Source organism: Bufo gargarizans, chromosome 3, assembly GCF_014858855.1.
Source record: "Bufo gargarizans isolate SCDJY-AF-19 chromosome 3, ASM1485885v1, whole genome shotgun sequence".
Lineage (NCBI taxonomy): Eukaryota > Metazoa > Chordata > Amphibia > Anura > Bufonidae > Bufo > Bufo gargarizans.
This window is the reverse complement of record NC_058082.1, coordinates 585,614,589-585,635,630: the sequence shown is the minus strand read 5'-3', so window position 1 is coordinate 585,635,630 and position 21,042 is coordinate 585,614,589. Positions and strand designations below refer to the sequence as shown.

Below are 21,042 nucleotides of genomic sequence, written 5' to 3'. Positions count from 1 at the left end.
TGGCACATGGGTAGGAACTCTGTAACCATGTTCTATGCCAGGATAAGCTGACCGGAGCGGGATCCTGCTTCCGCCTGCTTCACTAAGCTAAAGGCTGACATGCAGGACTCGTAGCTGAGAGAAGCAGGCACAGGCAGGGGCCCGCTCTTCTCAACTAATCCTGGCATAGCACATGGTTACAGAGTTCCTACCCACCTGCTATGCCAGGAGTTGTTAAACCTCCGGGGGACATTAGGGACATGTTCACAAAAATGTATACAAATGTTTAGTTACTCTTTAAGCACGTTTGACCAGCTGAGACAGACAAAAAAAATAAGGAAATGAACAAACAGCAGGTGGCGCTATACAGATACATTTTATGGAATAGCTCACTGGCTATACTAAACTTTTAATTACATCCAATTACAAAATTATTCAGATCCGGGTACTGGTTTGAAAAATGTAGATTAATTTTTGTGGCACAACCCCTTTAATGTTATTTCCCATTGAGGCACACAGGTAGGGTTCTCAATCCATAAGAGTGGCTTTAAGGGGTCAACCAAATTATAGCTAAAAAAAATGAAAAGTGTAAACCTCATCCTTCCTTGTGGTATTTTGCAAAAATCTTTGTAGAGCCCTAGACTACGACTTGGCACGAAGCGTCAATCTTTAAATAATACATGATATGCATTATTTTCTATCTGTCTACAAGAGCGCAGACCATGCAGCTGCTCTAAGGGCCTTGGAAAGAGGGGACCCACTTCTGATTGGACTGGGCGGTGGGTGGGTGTTTGAGCATTGAAAAGAACGCCCATTCCCGATCATTGACCAGTGTAAAGAGGGCATCGATCAGCCAACCAACTCATGTAGTTTCCATTAGCCAGTGTGAAACGGGGGGGGGGGAGGGGAAAGAGCGTGATTAGTTTTATCCTTACGGAAAGCACAGCATTGCAATGGTGGCTGTGTTTAAACTTCGCTATGGGGTCCCTTCTCTTATGTCTAGTTAAAAGGGGGCTCTTGGCTCCGTGCGCCTTTTTTTCTTAACCACAAGGTTTGATCCTCTGTTTGTAGGTCTCCACCAGCCGCCCTGATGTCCGCCCTGGCTACTCTAGAAGATTTAGTAGAAGCTCTTCTCGAAGGAATCCAAGTAGGAGAATTTGCCGTGATCCAGCCATTGAAAGAAGAGTTCTGCTTTGTCCTTGGTTATCTTCTGACTTGGAAGCTCATACTGACTTTCTTTAAGGCTGCGTCATCACAAGTATGTTCTTATTATCAATATTGGCTTTCCATCTGGAGTATGGATTTATAACTTGGCATGTGATAATGCGGATTGTTGTCTGACCACCAGTCCAGAGCCTGCCCTTCTGTGTAGACAGGATGTCAGTCTCTCCTGTGTGGCTGACTTCATGTGAATCATTATCTATCCAATCACTTCCTGCAGCTCTAAAACACCTCCCCACCAATCTCCAGCCACATATGTCCTCTCAGGTATAGAGTGCTGCTGGAGATATAATGTCTGCCTTATCAGGAGTGCAGTGATACAATGATTGGCACATACTCTCCTGACTCGCAGTAACTGCACTTTCTGTGTGTGCTGTGTGCAGGGTCTCCATTGTATCATATGAGATGCTGCTGCACACTGCTCTCCCTTGTCTCCTGCTTGTAAGAGCTGACCCATCACAAGCAGGAGGCAGGGAAGATGGAGTGAAGCTGAATCCCATAGGACTGCACTTCATGTGTGAGTTAGGTGAAAGAAGTTTTACATTACTGGTCTATCACTGGCCGTTGTTGGTGTGTCGTCTTCTGAGACATGATGGCACATGTAGGCTGCATTAGGAGAACCATATCTGAGGGAAAGAATAATCAAGATGGCAGACAACCCATAAATGGCACACCAACCAGGTACACAAGGTATCCACAAGAGCCTCGCTCAGCACTAGGAGCTTACTGTATATACTTTGAACCTAGTAATAATAAGACAGTATATGGTAAGCGCTTAACCCAGTAATGAAAATATACACCATGGACGGGTTCCAATTCCCACAACGTGATGTACATTTTAGTCAGGGTGATCTATGGCAGGGATAGGGCTGTATCTGCCACAGCTACTGAACCTAGCAGTTAACCCCTTCACTCCTGCAGACATTATTTTTGCAGGAGTGTACAATGGAGGGAGTTCCCCTTTGTAGCATTGATCACCAGGATTGGCTTTACTACGGACAAAGCTTTGGGAGCTGGTCCCTCGGTCTGTTTCCTGTATATGCCTGAGGGGTTAACTGCCGCTGATCGCAGCTCCCTGTCATAGAGGTCAGGTCCCGACTATGTGATTCTGCAGCCAGCACCTGCCTCCTGTATTTGAATTAATGGGTGAGTTAACATAATTGTTGGCGCAGTGGCCACAGCCCCTCCCTTCCTCTGCCCCCGTCTCCTCTCATTGGTGGCAGCAGCACAGGGGGGTGGGAGAGACTGCTTCCTTCTCCCCTGTGCTGCTGAGCGAACGCCTGCGCTGGGGCGGCATGGCAAGGAATTATTGGCTCCCATGCCCCCCCGCAATATTCAGCTACAGCGCGGCAGCCCTGTCGCAAACGGCGAAGAGGCTAAAAAGTCTTGTCGCCATCTGCAAATATTTTTGGTCGCCATCTGGAGCGCTGTACTAAGCTTACCTGTTGTATCTGAACTCACGTTGGAGAATCTCCCCCGTTGTATCTACCAATAGCCATCTGCTTTCGTGAAAGTCATCGTCCACCATTGGTGGGCGGAGTTTGTCCACGTCGATTCAGCCACCCCTTGTTGTCCTACTGTAATGGGTGGTATAACAGTCTAGCCCTCTTGACTGAGAAAGAAAGCCAAGTGATCCCTCTTGGGCAGTTTTCCATCGAGCTCTCCCTTATCCACAGTACCTCAAGGGTACGAAGACCTCAAGGGCCCGGTAAGCGACCAATGATATCCTTACTTGCTTAGGGCTAATTTTTTAGAAAGTTGCTTCCACGACTCTTCATTTGTAATGCAACCTCCAAATGCAGAGCTTAATTCTAACCGGTCATTCTCCTCTCTTCCAGCTGCGGGCGCTCTACTCTCAGTACCTTCGAAAAACAAAGAGCTTGAATAGACTGCTTTACAACTTGTTTAAGCTGATGCCTCATACACCAGTATTTCCTGGCCAAGTGAGCGATGCAGCCTGCAAAGAGCCCAGAACCTTCTTTACTGAAGAGCTAACCTTAACCGTGCAAGGTGAGTTCATAAACCCCCACCATATAGCATCCGTAAAGAGTTCTTCTACTCCTTATATCATACTCTCATAGACAACCCAAAGAACCCCCAATGTTTTACAGGGTCATGGCAAAATACATTTAAATGGATATTGCCCCTAAACTGTCTGGCATACCTGACCGTTGTGCTCTTCCTGTCCATGATGGGGTCCTTAATTGCCTCAACTGATGGTTTACCATATGCAAATGAGCAGTTTGGAGTCAGAGAGGCAGAGACCTTAAGACTCAAAGTCAGGCTTGCTATTCCCAAATCCCACACCATTAGTTTGAATTGATGTCCATAAGGACAGGGAATGTCATCTGCAGCACAACAGCGCGTTGTTGCATGCGCACAACTTGCTGAGGGCTGCAGTCGATGCTCTCCGTCTTCATGGACATCATTTGAGACCGATGGGGCTGGTTTTGGGACTTTGAGTCTTAAGGTCTCCACCTCCTTAACTCCAAACCGCTCATTAAAGTGATTAAAGTGGATTTTTGGAAATTTCAGTCATCAGTAGAGGCAGTAAAAGACCCCCATCGCGGGCATGAATAAAAGCCGAATGGTCAGGTACTCCAGGAGGATTGTGGGGCAATATCCTTCTAACCAATTCCCTTTAAAGGGATTTTAGGATGTAATATTAAAGTGTTAGTTTTGACATATCATCATGATGTGGAGCTTCCTGCCAGGGAACCCCCTTTAAAGGACACACTGACCATAGACCCTACACAGAAATTTCCTGGTTGGCTGGTACATAATGATCTGATGCTCTCCTGAATTCAAATGCCTCACCATCCTCAGGACATTGATCACTTGAATACTGCAGGGGCGGTATTTTGTGCTGCACTGTGATATTGGGTTCTGCAGGGGCAGTATTTTGTGCTACACAGTGATATTAGGTTCTGAAGGGGCAATATTTTGTGTTGCACTGTGATATTGGGTTCTGCAGGGGCAGTATTTTGTGCTGCACTTAGATATTGGGTTCTGCAGGGGCAGTATTTTGTGGTGCACCTAGATATTGGGTTCTGCAGGGGCAGTATTTTGTGCTGCCCTGTGATATTGGGTTCTGCAGGGGCAGTATTTTGTTTGTGCTGAACTGTGATATTGGGTTCTGCAGGGGCAGTATTTTGTGCTGCACTTAGATATTGGGTTCTGCAGGGGCAGTATTTTGTGCTGCCCTGTGATATTGGGTTCTGCAGGGGCAGTATTTTGTGCTGCCCTGTGATATTAGGTTCTGCAGGGGCAGTATTTTGTGCTGCCCTGTGATATTGGGTTCTGCAGGGGCAGTATTTTGTTTGTGCTGCACTGTGATATTGGGTTCTCCAGGGGCAGTATTTTGTGCTGCACTGTGATATTGGGTTCTGCAGGGGCAGTATTTTGTGCTGCACTGTGATATTGGGTTCTGCAGGGGCAGAATTTTGTGCCTCACTGTGATATTGGGTTCTGCAGGGGCAGTATTCTATGGTATTGCTGGCCCTGCCTACTTGTGTTGTCCCGCCTTCTGTCAATTAGATTTTGCCTACAACATAGAGTCACTGTTAGGTTTTTAAGGTCCACTTTAAGTTCCCAGTCCGCCCCTGAAAGGGAGTCAGGGGCGGACTGGGAACTAAAAGTGGCCCTGGAAAAAAAGGTAAAAATGGCCCCATGTTGCAGGTGGGTCCAAATTGACAGAATGTAGGGCAACATAATTGGGCAGGGCCAACAGAAGTAGGCCGGGCCAGCAATCCCGTAGTGCACTGCAGAACAATATACCGACCCAGCTGAACCAAATACCACAGAGCTGCACAAAATTGTGTCACAGTATTCAATTGTATCGCTGTCCTGAGGACGTTGATACGGTTGAATTCAGGAGGGCACCTGCGGCTGCTGGCCATCTGCATAGGATAGCAGCAGATCATTATGAACCCAACTGGCGGCCATGAGGAGGGGTTGTGTTGCCCTCCTGGGCATTGGCCAACCGGGATATTTCCCTGTAAGGTCTATGGCCAATGTGCCCCTCCCTGCCCCCTTAACTAGGCTACAGAGAGCCCAGGATCTCACTGACCCCGAGGAGCATACTGTATAACAGATGTCAGGGACTATAGCCAGTGTTGGACACAGATAGTCTGGTGTTCCTATCCTGTATCGTCCAAAACTGATGTCATATCTGCTGCGATGTGAAGTTTGATAATGTAGGGATATGTAGCCAAGATTTACTCTACAAAATGTAGTTATTTTTTTTCTGCATGGAATATTGTCATCTTGTGAGGCTGGAATTGTGACAGCTTAGATCCAAATCAATTACCATGATGAACGTTTCTATAATGAAGTGGATTATAGATGAACGATAAGGGACGAGGCAGTGAGCAAAATCTTACTTGGAGAAAACCGTATGCATCCCGGAAAAGCAAAGTCCGAATAAAAGAGACCTTTTATGGAATCGTTATTTGTTGCCAGGGGGCATGCCTGGATTTAGGTATTGATGGCCTATCCTTATGATCGGTCGTAACTAGGTCATTGGGTGATCAGCGGTTTCAGTGTAGGTCCGGCGCCAGAACTGCACAGCGCCATCCATTGTGTACTGGACGGAACAGACTTCTGCAGCGCTGCTCCCATTCACAGGAACGTAGAGTCACAGCCAAAAGTTTTGAGACCGACAAAAATTTTGGTTTTCACAAAGTTTGCTGCTTCAATGTTTTTGTATCATTTTGGCGAACGTTTCTATGGTATAGTACAATTATGAGCATTTCATACATTTTTTTTTTTTTTTTTTACTTTTCTTGACAAATACATTGTTTATGCAAAGACTTATTATTTCCAGCTTTGGTGAACAAAACATTAAGATTTTGGGTCCATGGCCCGGAAACTCCCCACATCTCAATCCCATTGAGAACCTGTGGTCAGTCCTCAGAAAGTGGGTGGACAGACAAAAACACAGAAACTCCGAGCACTGATTAGGCAAGAACGGGTTGTCATTAGTCAGGATTTGGCCCAGAAGTTGATATCCAGCATCTCAGGGCTAACTGCAGAAGTTTTGAAAAGAAGGGTCAACATATTGAGAAATATTGAGTTTCTGCATAAACTTGATGTATTTGTCTAGAAAAGTGAAGAAAAGGATGCAAATGAGCTCTTAACAAGCTCTGCCTCTAATGCCACCAGATGTAAGCAGCTATCCTATAAGTCAATGTTCAATCCTTTAACTAAGCCTTGAGACATGACTCGGATATTAAATAAGCCAGCATCTCATCTGCGGAAAGCTGTTTTGGGGTGATTGCCCCTCATCAGTGCAGAGCAAAGAGTACTGGCTTAGAGGCCAATTCAGGATTTTGGTGGGTACTGTCTATCCTTGGGGAGAGGGTGCATTAATCCTCGTGAGGAGACTTATATATAGGCCATACATGTGCCCTCTCCCCAAGAAGAGATATTACCCCCCCAAATCCTTATGGGGGCAGCTATCTTGCAAATGTTTTTGTTTACAGCATTTAGAAATGGGCTTTACCGCTGGCACATGGGCATGCACTGTGGTCTGAGGATGGTAATTGACTTCTGTGGGAGAATTTGCTAGACCTTTGCAAAGGTCATTGTGCAGCGAGGGGGAGAATGTGAGCTGTGATATTGATTATTGTGAACAGTGTATAATGTGTCTCGCTTGTGTAAAAATGGCAAGATTTTAGGATTATTTTTAACATAGATAGTGATATGAAAAAGATTCTAATAACATATAGGCAACTTAAAAACTTGATTCCGACAGTACATCACTTCATGGTCATGGACAGACTGGTTCCCATGAATTCACATCCAATAAATGTATATAAAAGCCTATAGCAACCATTCTATTTTAAATGACCACAAGCTGAACTGGCACTGTGCTGCCAGTAGAAATATGTGGCAAAGGAGATTTGCAGCGGGGACACGGCATGGCATCCTCTTCTGGGTTAGGTTGTTCTGTGTTGGCCCCATACATCTAAAGAATAGCCAGTTTTGTTTATGGCCCAGTCACCTTTTTGGAGACTGTAGATTTATGGATCTCCCTGAAAAGGGTAATTGTGCCCGGTTTCCTTTCTGTAGGTTGTGCCACGCTGCAGTACGAGATCCCCCACTTGGCATGTTGCGTTTACCACATCACATTGAAGGATTTACCGGCGATGGTCCGCCTGTGGTGGAACGGCTGCGAGAAGAGGATCTTCAGCGTGGTCGACAAATTTACTACAAAGTATGTGAGCGGAGTGCTGTCTTCTCAGGAAATCTCATCTGTGCAGTGCAGCACGCAAATGTTCGACGGCATGACGGTAAGATTTACTATAGCGTAGGTGCATATATTATGTGACTCTTATTTTAGAGATTTACACTCGGATGGTTAATGAGGTTGTGCCAAGTTTTACTCTGATTCCCTATCCGCAGTATACTGAATAATTGACTGATCTGTGGGTCCTGCCGTTGGGGCCCACACCAATCACAAGACTGTGTGGAATGGCGGGTCTGGTGCTTCATTCATCTCTAAGTTTCTTAGGAACTAATGGAGCAGCAGTGCACATGCTCGATGGCCACTGCATTCTCATGGGGAGACACAGAACCCTGGTTCTCGTGATTGGTGGGGATCTCAGCGGTAGGCCCTCCACCGATCAGACTCCTATTGCCTGTGGATAACGGATACGTGTAAAACAGTCTCTTTAAAAAGCAATGCCAGATATGCAAAATCTTCTTCTCTGTAGGCTGTGTCATGATAGTGTAGTAAAGATACTGAGAATACGAAGGAATATTTAGGAAAACCTGTGAGAGTAAATAAGCAGAGCATTTTCCGATAGCAGCCAATCTCATTTTACAGAAACACTTTAAAAAATTGGTTGTCGTAGCCCAATGCGGCATTTTTAATTTGCTTTAGTTGTTTTACATCTTCGGCATGGTCTTTTTTTTTTTTTCTCTAAATCATGATATCCAATAATCTATTCTCCAGCGTAAGTAGTAGAATTGTTGGTTGCCTGCATTTAGTAATATCTGCTATCGGCATTTCTCTTTTGTAGTGAGAAGGAATAGGCAAAATACTCTCCACGTTGGTAGTCTATTAGTCTAGTTAGTCCATTGTCCAGTATGGCCCAGGAGTACTCACATACATAGACATTAATAGCAAACCTAAAACGATACACATCATAGAAAATACCTAGATGCATCGGATAAATGGCAGGGACATGACTGCAGGATCAGACTACATACAGTTTGTTTGTAGTCTGTTACCATGGAGACACAAGGAGCTGAAGAGGCAGATGAGTAGATTTTTAATCAAAATAATTTGCAAAGTTCCTTCATTTTTATTTATTGTTTTTACTTCTTGTGCATTGAATTACATTGGCAGCCTTTTCACTGCCTTAGGTCATAGTCTTAAGTATACATTTCTTTTGATCCTATCATTGATATTCTCCCAAGAAGGCCACTGCCATCTCCTTGAAGAATGCAAAGCCTCCCAGGTGCAGAGGCTTACTGAACAATGGCAGAGGTGTCTTCAGCTCTTTCATCATCATCATTTTAAATGGGTCCTGTATAGTTCATCCTCTCATGTTGTGTAATGTGGACTTTGTAGTAGTGCCACAGCGTCCGTGAATAAAAGGGATGTTGCGCAACCGCAATTCCGCTCCCAAGTTGTGAAATTGCCCAGTGGAAATAATGGATGGATGAGATTTTAGTTTGTTTTCTTTTCTCAGGGGGAGGAAGTCAAGCTTTATTAATGACTAACAGAACCACAAATGCAAAGGACATCATCTGTAGAAATAATGTGCCATTGTCTTAAAGGGGTTATTCCGTGACCAATGTTAAAAATGAAAATCAGACACCATATAGTACATGGCAACCTCATTCTAACAAAGCTAGAACCAGCCCTGCACCTCACATGGACCCAGAGAGCTCCCCACTTGATTGATATCAAGCTGACAGCTCAAGGGGAGTGTCTTTTCTGCTGCAGCTCAGGGGGCGTGTCTCAGCTCGCCCTATCACAGCTCAGGAGGCAGTTGAAGGATGAAACTGAGCTTGTGCGGCCATCTCAGTGAGCAGATCAAAGAAATAAGAAAAAAACAAACAGCAGGTGGCGCTGTACAGATATATTTTATTGAATAACTCGGTGGCTATGCTAGATTTTTAATTACATGTAATTAGAAAAGTATTCAGATCCTGGTGCTGTACAATAATTTTAGTGGGACAACCCCTTTAACCATAAACATTTCTAAAGGCCATATACGCTGGAATTACAGGGCAGATAGTCCGTACCACATCCAACTATATATTACTAGGATGGGTATTTTCCAGTTCATACGTTTATGGCGTACCCACAGATTATCCTATCAATATGTAGAGCAGGTGACCCTCACCCCACCTGGTGGGACAGTCGCTTGCCATTGCACACAGGCAGAGAATGAATAGTATAGGTAGGTGGCTGCACATGTGCCTGGCTCTCTCCCCTCAGTTCTGCTGTGAGAGTTGCCCAAAGAGCCGAGCAAATGAGCTTGACTGGTCCTAACTGAGGCGCATTCATGAGTGGCCACCTCTTCATTCATTCTTCACCCAGTGCAGTGGCTACCTCCTTACCGTGTCAAACAGGGGTCTGGAAATCTTTGTTTTTTACTTAGGTGAGTGTCCCGGAGGTGGTCCCCACACTTATCACACATTTATGTCATAGCCTGTGGATATACCACAAACGTATCAGTTAGGAATAGCCCTTTAAGACAGGCAATGCTTAGTCAGCTCCAGTCATACGGTATATGACCACAGCTTGCCACCATTGGGATAGCAAAAACATTTGTTCCTGGCTTTTTAATCCCTAAGAGCTTGAGTAAAAAAGTTTAGGCAACTGTGTGATAGATCTTAGGCTTCATGCACATCTGTATCATAGTTGTCTTAAAGGGGTTTCCTGGGATTTTCATGTTGATAGCCTATCCCCAGGATAAGTCATCAATATGAGATCGGCGGGGGTCTGACTCCCAGCCACCCTGCCAATCACCTTAGGCCTCTTCCCAGGTCATGTGACTTCACGTTAATCGGTCACATGGCCTAGGAGCAGCTCAATCCCATTCAAGTGGGCATTTAGCAAAGCTGCAGAGAGCATCGTGGCTTCCTCAAACAGCCGACAGTCAGACCCCCGCCAATCTCATAGGCCATCAATATGAAAATCCCAGAAAACCCCTTTAATAATGTGCGATGAAATGACAGACCCAATATAGTCAATGGCATCCGTCAGCTGCCGCTGGTGTGCTGTGGTATGATGACGGGTTCTTCTTCTGTTTTTCTGTTCCTATAATGCAGGGGTCAGCAACCTCCAGCACTCCAGGTGTTGTGAAACTACATCTCCCATCATGGACACTTGCTTGGCTGTTATTTGAACTCCTACAGAAGTGAGAGGAACATGCTGGGAGTTGTAGTTTCACAACAGCTTGAGTGCCGAAGGTTGCGGATCCCTGCTATAATGGAATAGAAATCTGGAAATTAACGCACTGAGGTGAACGTGTCCTTAAACCAAAAATGCGATGGTAAATCAAAAAGATCTCCGTGCTGCCATTTGTAAGGAACCTCGATGGGCCCTGTAGTGACCACTATTACGGTTTGTCACCAATGATCTTTAATGATGGGGTCAATCCTATATTGGACCTCTCTGGTGTGGACATAATGAGCTCGTACTTGCAGGTGTATACAGTATTACATGATATTATACAGATGCTGTGAGGCCGGCACCAGAATAGTTTTTAGTCTAAAATTAGGGAAGGGTTCGTTGCCTTTGAAGTTGGAAATTGTACTTAATGCAGATTCCATTTCCTCCAAGCCAAAGGCAACACAAGTCGTGTGTCTCATTTTCCTCCCCTGCTTAAACTCTGGAGACGGGAATCAGGAAGGCTTTATGTGATCTGGTGTATTGTTACTGGAAGTTCCCATGGAAACTTTGGAAGACGAAGCTTCACCTCGTACACGGAGAGGCCGAGGAACTGGCATTAGGAAACTTTTTCTTTCTCTTTTTTAACTTTTTGTCTTTTCTGCTTTTTGCTTATATGCTTTATACCATCTGACCTGAAATGTTTTGTCCTTAGGTCAAAGCTCGTCCTACTACCCGGGAAGTCATAGCCACCTATTCCGTGGATGACATCTGCATAGAGCTCATTATTCAGCTGCCACAAAACTACCCCCTGGGGTCAATCACTGTAGAAAGCGGCCGGCGAGTAGGTGTGGCGGTTCAGCAATGGCGCAACTGGATGTTACAGCTCAATACCTACCTTACTCATCAGGTCAGTCTACGAGGAAAGCTACTTGTTATCTGCATGAACTGTGTCCAATTCCAAAATGATTCCTACCCAAAATGTAAATGTTGTCCTATGTTAGTAATTCAGGAGGTCGAGCAGGTCCCACATTTTTGCAATTATGGTCATTTTACCTGGAGGTTTGGGCATTTTTCTGTACATTGACAGTGCGAAGTGCAGCCTCGTTGATCGTTACCTTTGATTTAAAGGGCTTGTCCAGGATTAGAAAAACATGTCCGCTCTCTTCCAGAAACAGCACCATCCCTGTCTGCGGTCCAGATTACAGCCTGGCTCCATTGGAGTGAATTAGGCTGGGTTGCAGTACCATACGCTACCTGTGGGATAGATATGGCGCTGTTTGTTTCTACAGAGAGCTTGTTGTTTTTTTTTTGTTAAGGGTAAGCGCGCACAGGTCGGATTTGGAGAGGAGAATTTCCACAGCAAATCCACAAACAATGTGCAGGAAAATCTGCAAAACAAATCCAGACCGGATTCTGCAGCTTATTGTACAGAGCGCCACTGCCGATAAATCCAATTCAGTCCTGTGTCACTTTATCCGAAAAATGGACGGTCGCTCGTCAGAAATGGATGGCCACCTGTCAGTTTGTCATCCTGTTCACTCAAAAGGAAGTAGTGTCACCTAGAAGCTAATTCAAAGGTTTCATCAGGGGCGGATTGGCCATAGACCTTACAAGGAAATTTCCCGCTGGGCCGATGCCCAGGGGGCCGCCTGGACCCTCCTCACGGGCCGGCCAGTGTTTTTGGGGATGTATTTTGTGCTGCTGGCAGTATTTTATGATGGACTGTGGTATGTGGTATAATGTGCCACAATATGGTATTGCTGACCCTGCCTTCCATCAATTTGGACCCAATTACGAAACGGGGCCACTTTAAGTTCCCAGTCCGTCCCTGGTGACGATCAATGTTGTAATTTTGCCAAAAATGGCCATCACTAAAAAACAGCATTGCGTCAATATCCCCTGTAAGTAAAACATAATTGCTTCTGATTTACTAATCTAATAGTCAGTGTTACTTTTTAGATTGAAATCCTTCTTAAAAGCTTCAATGCATTTGGCATAATGTCATGTGTATGATTACAGCCGGCGCATCATGGCCGGATCCTGCCCGAATATATGGGGACTCTTTTCTAATTGTTTTTTTTAATAGTGACGGTGCAATGTTTTGGGGCAATGCGATCACCTGCAGATGTTTTATGTTATTGCCATGATGGAACTCTTACATGGAGACAAATAACCTTTTAAAGGGCATCTGTCAGCAGTTCTATACCTATGACACTGGCTGACCTGTTACATGTGCACTTGGCAGCTGAAAGCATCTGTGTTGGTCCCATGTTCATATGTGCCCGCATTGCTGAGAATGATAAGGTTTTAATATATGCAAATGAGCCTCTAGGAGCAACGGGGGCGTTACCATTACACCTAGAGGCTCTGCTTTATCTGAAACTGCCGCACCTTCTGCACTGGCCAGAAGTGATGACGTTTTCACTGCCCAGCCCTGTCAATCAAAGTGCAGGGGACGCGGTAGTTACAGAGAGAGCAGAGCCTCTAGGTGTAATGGTAACGCCCCCGTTGCTCCTAGAGGCTCATTTGCATATATTAAAACATCATTTTTCTCAGCAATGAGGCCACATATTAACATAGGACCAACACAGATGCCTTCAGCTGCCAAGTGCACATGTAACAGGTCAGCCAGTATCATAGGTACAGAACTGCTGACAGATGCTCTTCAATTCTACCTAATGTAGAGATTGTTGTGTCATTGGCGCAGTAGCTTGTTATCCGCAATTGAAGGTGTGGAGGAGGGGGATGACGCTGCAGACTCTCTGCTTCATGCCGTCATGGGGAGCGCAGCAGATCAAGTAGATCCCACAGCTCTCCAGCTCTAAATTTACATGGTTATTGGCCTTACCTCTTGTATCCTTATGAAAGGATTAATAAAAGAATAAAATGACAAACCAAAGACTCCCAGTATATGAGGTCCGCTGTTCTGTCAGGAGCAGTTGGAGCTCTGCAGTGTCCTGGGGTCTACAGGGGTTGGTTCATTATCTCATTATACTTTTATGTTGTGACCTCCTCAGAACGGGAGCATCATGGAAGGCCTGGCCCTCTGGAAGAACAATGTGGACAAGCGGTTTGAAGGAGTTGAAGACTGCATGATCTGTTTCTCGGTCATTCATGGTTCAAATTATTCTCTACCTAAAAAAGCCTGCAGGACCTGCAAGAAGAAGTTCCATTCTCAGTGCCTGGTAAGGGCCAGTCTGCCTTATGTTTTATGGGATGTGCAGGATTCAGTTTCATCTATTATATATATATATATATATATGTGGACTTCCCTGTGCCAGTCAGCAAGGTATCCCAGCACCTGGATGGATTCAAATATGCAGTGAAGACAGAGGAACGTAAATTAACTGAAAGAGTACTAGATGAGTTGTAAATGGGGTTGTCTCACTAAGACAGGTTCTGCTTCCGCTTTGGTCCTCCTCACCAGGCGTTGTTGGGTTGCAGTGATGACTCTCCATGACCACTGCAGCCAATCACTGGCCACCAAGGAGAGTGATTGGCTGCAGCAGTGTCTGTTGCTTACGGGTGCATTATCATTGCCGCTGATAAGGTGACCTCATGGCTGCAGCAACAGGAAGGATCAAAGTAGCTGCGGTGGAAGGTGAAATAGGGAAGTATATGTTATTTTGTTGTTTTCTGGCTGAGAAGGGGTTTAGAACATGGACAATCCCTTTAAGACAACAGAAGGTAAGAAGTAAAAGTGCTGAAGTTTATTAATGTCATGGGGTATATACATCCTAAACCCAGCTGATGGGACATATACTGTGGGGTGAAGCTGCAGGATGAGAGAGCTTTTATCCCCCCAGTCACTTACAAGCCAGTGCGGCAACCTCGCTTGTGTGATCAGACCCGGTCAGGTGTTATCCAGGTCCACAACTTGGGAGTCAGTACCGACCTGTATGGCAGTGTCCTTACTGCAGCCAAAACTCCATGCAGGCCGGCCAGTGTGTGCCTTCTGCAGCGAGCGATGGTACTTACAGCATGGAATGCATGATGGGCTGGTGGTAAAACATGGCTGCCATGGCATTGACTAGTAACGGGTCCTCATAAGTTTCTTTTTCTGCCTCCAGTATTGTTCTTTATTATTTTTTTTTACCAACTTTCCCATCACAGCATTTTGTATATTTCTTTTCGCAGTTATACCCAAAGATGATCCTCCTATCCATAGGCCTCGTATCTACGAGTAATAAGGGGGAACCTGCTAGAAAAGATCAACTTGTTAGAGGGGTTTTCTCACTTCAGCAAATTACATTTATTATGTAGAGAAAGTGAATACAAGGCACTCACTAATGTATTGTGATTGTCCAAATTGCTTCCTTTGCTGGCTGGATTTATTTTTCCATCCCATTATACACTGCTTATTTTCAGGGGTTATGACCACCCTGCAATCCAGCAGCGGTGGTCGTGCTTGCATACTATAGGGAAAGGCGCCGACCTCTCTGGTGGCATAGCCCAGTGCTTTTTCCCATGGTGTGGAAACACGACCACCGCTGCTGGATTGTAGGGTGGTCATAACCCCTGAAAATGAGCAGTGTATAATGGGATGGAAAAATGAATCAAGTCAGCAAAGGAAGCAATATGGCCAACAACAATGCATTAGTAAGTGCCTTGTAGTAATGTTCTCTACATGACAAATGTCATTTGCTGAAGTGAGACAACCCCTTTAAGCTAAAACCTTCAATGTCCTACTGAAGAGGTCCACTCCTCAGTACAGTACTCTCAGTTCTGTTCTACAGGAAAAAGGCTGGCAGTGATGAGAGACATGAGCCGGCCTGAGGAATCCCAGGTGTTTAGCCTCTGGCCATCCCTAATCTCTGATCTGGTGTCTGACATCCTTACCAGGGCACGTGGGTCAGGCATAAGAGGTACATGTGTAGATGCTGCGGTTACATGACAAGCCTCCGTTCAGTAAAGGCCAACCGTATACGTAATATACAGATCATAGCCTAATATAGTTGGTGTATGAAGAAATTCTCTCATGTAAATCCTGAAGTTCTCCGTGCCTGTGGGCAGTGATCTAGCTCCAGTCTATTCAACGGGCACGTGTGGTTGAGGATTCTCCTGTGATTATGTACCGTATGTGTACAAGCTGATGTCCGAAGCAACGATCATCCTGTGAACACCTACCAAGAGGCCATGCTGTGAATATTCAATGTTCCCGCTAGTTTAGCTTTTACAAATATCTTTGAGCTCCAGCTGTTCTCGTGAGACTACATTATGACATACATGATTGTAAGGTGAATAGTGGTAAAATTGTCTTTTTTGCAACTCGCTCACCGCCTCCACGTCACCCTGTGGGTAGAAAAGATGTGCGGTTATCATACGAGCTCCGACATGGTCAGAATTCATGCAATGGTCATGAGTCACCTATGAAGTTGTTGTAATACCATGATTTTACCACGAAGGCCACTCTGTGTCATTGTGGAGCCATAGCTAAAGTGTTACCTAGAAAGCCACAGATAGGGATTTCTAGGTAAGAGGTTTTCCTCTCTGCCATTGTGTAGGGTATTGCTGGATTTTCACATGGGAGCGAAAGCTTCATGTAAAGATGTAATATTTTAATTATTTTACATTGCATTCCTGCTACATTTCAGTTAAATTTGAGGTTTTTACGCACATTGTGATCAGGTTGTATGAGCCCATCTGCCAGGACAAGGCGACCTCTCATATTCCCTACACTAGGAAATGTACCTATACAATAGGGAACTTGTGTTTCTTTTGGGTCCAGGCCATCAAAATGCAGAAGACACATTTAGCCAGCTTCTTTTGACAAGGTAAAGTGAAGGGCTAAAGCTAAGCACGTTGTGTGGTGTAAGGACCCATCTGAGGGAAGTCGCCTTGTTGTGGCACATGGGCTGAAAACTATTTCATCTCATTGTGCATGAAGAACCTCTAAATGCATAAGTACAGTATATATAGCAGTGTAAAATGATACAAATGTTATGTTTGCATAAATCTTAGCGCCCTGTACCTACACATTAGGGAATCTGAAGGATGCTCTGGTGAGTAATTGCTGTGCATTACTCCACGGTTTTGTGGCAGTTTACCTTCATCACTTTCATCCTCTCTGTTTTGGCATAGATTATTAGGTCTGTGTGTAAGCCTTTGTCTTCCTGACATACCAGCCTCCCCCATTAGATGTGTGCAGTACAAATACAATAATGATCTCACGTAGCAGGTATTTAGGAATGAGATGTTTAGCAGCTCCCCTCCCCCCCCGTATCCATGTCATACTCCCTGTTACAGGATGATAATGAACCTGCCAACTATGTAGACGTATCTTCTAACTCCCATATTTTCTACTGTCCACCACAGTATATCAATCTTATGTACAGGGCAGCTTTTAAAGAGATGAATAGTCTTGATACGGAGGGAATGGTTAAATTGCATGTGTCACTTTGTATCTGTAGTGACCTTGTGCTTAGTAGACAATTCTTTTGGATCATCCATAAAGTTGCCAGAAGGCGCCATTGCTGTAATTAATGGAATTTGTCATGAGAAAATGACCTATTGTTTCAGTCAAGTTTCGATGGTATGTCACCATCTATAATAAAAATAAAATAAATGACATCTTTCATTTTTCGCTCTGAGCCCCGCATAGGCGGCCTTTCCCTGTTCTGTAGAGATCACTTCTCAGCAGTCTTCACATTATCATCACTGGCAGAATTACAATTAATGCCAACACCTTGATCTTAAAGTGTAGACCGAAAACTCCAAATCCACCATGGAAAATAAATAGATGATGGTCACAGCTCAACTCCACCCTGTTCCTGCACAGGTCAAAGAGCATGCACATGACTCTTTTCTATAGAGGTCAGTGAATCATCTCCAGACTAGAGGTTCCCACGGCTGCTGTAAAGCTGGGACTTGGATAATAGTTAAGCCAGCACCTCATCTGCAGACAGCTGTTTCAGGGTGATTTCTCTTCATCAGGGCAGAGCAGAGAATACTGGCTTAACTGGGTGAGAGGCCAAGTCAGGATTTGGGGGATACTGTGTATCTTTATGGAGAGTGCATGAGGAGTTTTATAGGCCTAGGTAATGCCCCTCTTGTATTCTGGAAAGGGGGTATGCAATTGAGCTCTTAGCAAGTTCTGCCTGTAAAGCCACTACATGTAAGGTAGCTGTACTTCTCATGCCATTAAGGCGCTCTCCATAAGGAGATAAAGTATTCCCGAAATGCTGACCTAGGCCTCTGACCCAGTTAAGCCAGTACTCTCTGCTCTGCACTGATGAGGGGGCAATCATTCCGAAACAGCTGTCTGCAGATGAGGCGCTGGCTTAATTATTAGTCATGTCTCATGGCCTGTTTAAAAGGTCGGACATTGACTTATAGGACAGCTGCCTTACATCTGGTGGCATTATAGGTGAAGCCTGCTAAGAGCTTATTTGCATACAATCATCCCACAATTCCAGAGGAGCATTGTCTGGCGTATAAGACTCCTCACGCCATTTTGGCGCTCTCCATGAGGATCCCCCGAAATGTGTAAACGCTGTTAACAGTAGCTTAGGCAAGATGGCTGCTCCCATGATCATGTACAGAAAAGAGAAGAAAAAAAGATATGAGTCCAAATATAGATGGGACCCCTAAGCCTCAGATAAGACCCCATGCCCAAGAGGAAATAAATAAATAAATAAATGTACCTCTCCTGCTCTAGACGCTGTGTGCTCCCAGAATTCAGATCACTCTGTTCTTCCTGCTGCGCGCTGTGCTGTGACCAGACACGCTGTTCGCAGCCACAGCACAGCCGACTGCAGAGGACCAGGAAGCGGTGAGTACAGAGCTCGGGGAGTAGTGCCGCATTCACCACTTCCCAGTCCTCTGGTACTAATGAGCGCTTCCATAATGGAAGTGCTCATTAGTATTAGTATTAGCCCCATAAGACGCAGGGGCATTTTCCACCCAATTTGGGGGGGAAAAGGTGTGTCTTATGGGCCAAAAAATACATGCTGTCATTTTTGCAGATCGCATGCAGACCCATTAATTTCTATAGGGCTGCAAAAAATGCGGACGGCACACAGATGTCATCTGTGTGTTGTCTGCATCCATGCAGCTGTCCGTTTGTGGACAAGAATAGGCATTTTTACAATGGGGGCCGATTAAAGTGCGGGATCCACTTGGCTGGTATCCGTATTTTGCGGATCTGCTGTTTTCAGGCGGATACGGTCATGTGCAGGATAGGCCTTAGTCAGGATATTAGAAAGATTTTAAAAAAAGAACATGTCAACGTCTTGTTTGTTTGCTTACTGTCGTCACTACGTTTTAGTTACGCATCTTGATGTCGTAACCAGATTCTCCCTGTTAGTCTGATTGAGAGTCTGTTTTCTTTTAACCAAGTGGAAACATGGCACCATTTCTGGTACCTTCCGTACTAAAGTCCTGTGGATACAACTATGGGATCCAATAAATCAAATATGGTTGCTTCATGGTGATCATTGCTGGAGAAGACATCATGGATTCCTTCAGAAGCACAGCAGGTGTTAGTCACTTGTATGAAACATGTTACTGATAGACATTACAAAGTGCATAATAATTATTTTTTATCCTTTTAGTACAAGTGGTTTACTTCAAGCAACAAATCGACATGTCCTCTGTGCAGAGAGATGTTCTTCTGAGAACTGCCAGAAGCTTCTACCTACTCAGAAGCTTCTCTGTAGATCCACCCAGGACACTGTTCTCCACTACTGATTGAAGGACCTGTGTGTGAATATTTCCAGTTCCTGTTAAACCGATGTCTTTGGTTTTTCATCTCACCACCCATAACCCACCCCAGCTATAACATTGGATACCGGATCTCCTGTAATATATCACAGAGAGTGTAAATCAGACTGCAGTTGCAAGGGTTAATTTTAGGGGAAGGAAATTTGCATTTTAAAAACTGGGGGAGTCACATGGACAGCAATAAAAGCCACATAACTTGTAATTGTTTCTTCTTCTTTTCTTTGGAAATTCGATTTATTTTAATTAAAAATGTGATGAAAAATGGTTGTGGTTTTGTTGTCTTCAGAAATGTTTTCGGTGCGGTTATGTAAATGTCAGATTGGCAAAATGTAAATGCGCCAGTCAGTACGTAGAATATAAAATATACAGTTCTGTATTACTTTCTTGTAGCTTTTAAGATCTCTGCTTGCTGCTATTTAAGAGGAATACACATGGGAGCACGACTCATGTCCCTGCACATCTGTGTGTCCTTCACTTGACCATCTATGATGAAACAACCTCTTTAACCCCTTTAGGACACGGCCATATTTAACCTTAAGGACCAGGCCATTTTTTTCAAATCTGACCAGTGTAGCTTTAACTGGTAATAACTTTAAAACACTTTGACTTATCCAGCCCATTCTGAGATTGTTTTTTCGTCACATATTGTACTTCATGACACTGGTAAAATGAAGTAAAAAAAATCATTTTTATTTATAAAAATTCTTGAAAAATTTGCAAATTTCCAAGTTTCAATTTCTCTACTTCTATAATACATAGTAATACCTCCAAAAATAGTTATTACTTTACATTCCCCATATGTCTACTTCATGTTCGGATCATTTTGGGAATAACATTTTCGTTTTTGGGGACGTTACAAGGTTTAGAAGTTTAGAAGCAAATCTTGAAGTTTTTAAGAAATTTTCAAAAACCCAATTTTTAGGGATCAGTTCAGGTCTGACGTCACTTTGTGAGGGTTACATAATAGAAACCACCCAAAAATGTATTCAAAACAGATTTTACAAACATTGTTAACCCTTTAGGTGTTGCACAAGAGTTATTGGCAAATGGAGATTAAATTTGAGAATTTTACTTTTTTGGCAAATTTTCCATTTTAATCAATTTTTTTCCAGTAACAAAGCAAGGGTTAACAGTCAAACAAAATGCTATATTTATTGCCCTGATTCTGTAGTTTGCAGAAACACCCCATATGTGGCCGTAAACTACTGTACGGGCACACAGTAGGGCGTAGAGCATGGGTGTCAAACATGCGGCCCGCAATGAATATCTTTGCGGCCCGGCAGTCTAGTATCTCTGAACATGAGCGCGCTGCTATCGGCGCGCTCACGTTCTCTCAGCAGCACAGGGAGAAGGAAGCTGTCCTCCCTCCCCCTGTGCTGCTGCCGCTGCCACCAATGAGAAGAGAGGGGGGGGGGGAGGGGCGGGCGCACTGCGCCACCAATGAGGAGAGAGGGGCGGAGGAGGGGCGGGCGCACTGAGCCACCAATGATAGGACTATTCCCATTTCCCACACAGAGCGGCGCCCAGCGATGTCTCAGCACTCACCATTAGTCCTGGGCGCCGCTCCGTTCGCCCGCAGTGCCCCATTACTGTCTCCTCTCCTGCTCCACATGCTGCTGATTACTATCGGAGCGATGGGAGGAGACATCAGCTTCACTAGTGGGCGTTCCTTCTCCCTGCGCTGCGATTGGACAGCGCTACAGCCAGGAAGAAGGAACGCCCACTAGTAAAGCTGATGTCTCCTCCCATCGCTCCGATAGTAATCA

General features: G+C 44.7%; 1 protein-coding gene across 1 annotated transcript in view; it reads left to right on the top strand.

Moving 5' to 3' along the window:
• Positions 1-19,540, top strand: part of LTN1 (listerin E3 ubiquitin protein ligase 1) — a 142,424-nt gene extending 122,884 nt beyond the window's left edge. Inside the window, exons 13-18 of the mRNA XM_044285900.1 lie at positions 1,051-1,237; positions 3,039-3,210; positions 7,273-7,493; positions 11,268-11,462; positions 13,573-13,740; positions 19,108-19,540. Coding sequence (XP_044141835.1) covers positions 1,051-1,237; positions 3,039-3,210; positions 7,273-7,493; positions 11,268-11,462; positions 13,573-13,740; positions 19,108-19,170 — 1,006 coding nt within the window. The 3' untranslated portion in view covers positions 19,171-19,540. The remainder of the gene's footprint in view (positions 1-1,050; positions 1,238-3,038; positions 3,211-7,272; positions 7,494-11,267; positions 11,463-13,572; positions 13,741-19,107) is intronic.
• The last annotated feature ends 1,502 nt before the right edge of the window (positions 19,541-21,042 follow it).